We start from the raw sequence: 2,500 nt of genomic DNA, 5'->3' as shown, positions 1-2,500 counted from the left end.
TGTACAAAAGAGCGAAAAAGACAAATACACCGCTACATTAAAAGTCATTAAAAAAAGTGATTAAACAAGGAGAGACATGGCTCGTAGATTTTATAATTTTTTTTTTTTTTTTAATAAATGAGATTGATGTGCTTGATGTTTACATTCAACATCTATGCTCTGCATGAAACAAAATTAATCGTAAGGGATTTTTGCTCGATTGTAGAAAAAAAAGTTTGATCGGAAAATTGTTCAATTGTTAGTTGAGCAAAATTTGTACACAACAATGAAATTGAAGTCACACTTCAGTTTTATAGAGGATCAGTGTTATAGTCTTTACGATGCTAATTTCGCAACGTTGTAGATGAGATCGATATATAAGAGATCGTTAGAAATCCCGAAGCTTAAAAGTTGGGGTAAATTGAAAAGATTTCGTTTTTAGTCGGCTGTGGTTTGTGATGTCTTTGAATAAAGGTCTTGGAAATGTCTTGATCTTCTTGAATTGATAGCAGGAGAGGTTTCTTAGCATATTTATATTAATATGTGGAAATTTAACTCTTGAGTTATTGACATCTTATATAATTAATTCTATTATTTCACACATTAATACAATTAATTCACTAATTAATTGTGTGAATTAGTACTATTAATTCACACAAAGATCAATCGCCTAAAGGAATTACATGGTAGTTATTTCCAACACGACATAGAAATGAATCTTAAAACCACTATTTTTTTTAAAATTCATTTTCTAATTCATGATTTCAAATTGGTCGAATGTGTCACGTGATTATTCCCAATTAGGTCCAGATGAAATCTCGTAGATACAATTTTCACTCAAGATATATTTGAAATCAAACTGGCTAAATTCCTTACTCTCGAAGTTATACTTTCGCGGGACGAAGAAGTTTTGCCCACGAATTCAATTCTAACGAGATTGAAACGATCCACTTTATTCCAGTTTTGGATTTGGGTATAATTAGAAAATAAATAATTGATGTTAACTAATCACGTGTCTGAGGATTTAACTTCATTGATTATTTTTTAAAATACTAATTATTCGCGCCTATTTCTGTACAATATTGCACACAGATATTTGAATTGATCTAAAATATGAACATACACAAAACGTCCACGCGATACAAATATTAATTTGAACTGTAGATAAATTCAGATCTTTGCATGTCGACGAACTACAATGAAATACATCACCAAGTTTAGGTTCAAACTTATGGCTGGAGCCATAATTTATAAATAATTCTTAACACACGATAAAAATGTATTTTCTTTCGCAAAATTCTACAAAATACATTTTGACACATTTTGGAATAGATTGTTTGCACGCAAGTGATATTATTTAGGTTCACGGATATTTCAGTTAATATTTACACTTTCTTGTGTATAGTCCGTTTCACGAGAGCATATAATGACTTAATTTAATTCAAATATCCTTCTGGATAAAGAAAGATATGTTTATGTCTTTTATATATATCCTTTCCTTTGGAAAGTTATTTATATAAATCTATTTTATTAAATAAATTGCATATCACTTCCTTTATTATATTCATGTAGATTTTTTTCTTGTTTTGGAAATATATATTTTATTACTAATTATTAATAAATGTTACAAATATGTATATTGTGCTTGTGAACCGAATGTGTCATACATGGTTTCGCTTGTCGATGCTGTTATTGGCATTAAAGTGTCTGGGAATGTGTTTTCTAAAGGCACCATGTTTGCTTGATAAGCTGTATTCACATTCTGTTTTATATATGATGATAGATAGTTATCTGCTGTGTAGGGCATATCAACTGCAGGCTGCTGGTTGTATGTGTTGTCCGGAACGATCGAATACCCGCCAACATTTGGGACAGCTCCGTCATAACAGGAATACATATCCATGCTGTATGGGCTGCTTGGGCTCCGATAAGGGGAACCGGAATCACTTCCGCTTCCTGTCGAAGACGAGCATTTCTGCGCCTGCTGTATCATTTTGAAGTTAAATTTGTAAGTGTAGCGTTTGCCTTGAACTTTTGATAAAATCTGCTTTTCGTAATAATAACGCAAAGCGCGGCTCAGTTTATCGTAGTTCATACTTGGTTTGTTCTTTCTTTTGCCCCATTTTCGAGCAACTTCTTCTGGATCCACCATACGGAATTCTCCACGACCTCCGTCCCATTTGATGCAAGAAGTATTCGTATCATCCAATAGCAATTCAAGTAAAAACTGCCATAACTGAACCTGGCCGCTTGCTACAAAATGAAGAGAATAAATTAAAAATCAACTTGAGAATGTAAGGAGTAAAACATATATAAAGATGTTAACACAAAGAACAAATATATAAACATTAATTAGACATAGTTAGTTTTGCTTATTAATCAGGTCTACGAAATCTTTATAGATTTAACTGTTTTACTTTCGAAAGCGATAGAAATACTTAACACACCGTTATTTTAATAATATACACAGACTGATATATGGCAACCAGTCATTTCTTCTCGAACCCCTGACGTTCTGTAT

At 32.0% G+C, this 2,500-nt stretch overlaps 1 protein-coding gene across 2 annotated transcripts in view; it reads right to left on the bottom strand.

Annotated features, from left to right (window-relative positions):
- Nucleotides 1–1,552: 1,552 nt before the first annotated feature.
- Nucleotides 1,553–2,500, bottom strand: part of LOC106876417 (uncharacterized) — a 30,839-nt gene continuing 29,891 nt past the window's right edge. For both annotated transcript variants that reach the window (XM_089352096.1, XM_014924957.3), the window contains exon 5: nucleotides 1,553–2,232. In XM_089352096.1, the coding sequence (XP_089208222.1) occupies nucleotides 1,604–2,232 (629 nt within the window). In that variant the 3' untranslated portion in view covers nucleotides 1,553–1,603. The remainder of the gene's footprint in view (nucleotides 2,233–2,500) is intronic.

This window comes from Octopus bimaculoides, chromosome 5, assembly GCF_046866305.1.
Source record: "Octopus bimaculoides isolate indiv1 chromosome 5, ASM4686630v1, whole genome shotgun sequence".
In the NCBI taxonomy this organism is placed as follows: domain Eukaryota; kingdom Metazoa; phylum Mollusca; class Cephalopoda; order Octopoda; family Octopodidae; genus Octopus; species Octopus bimaculoides.
This window is presented reverse-complemented; position numbering and strand designations above follow the sequence as displayed.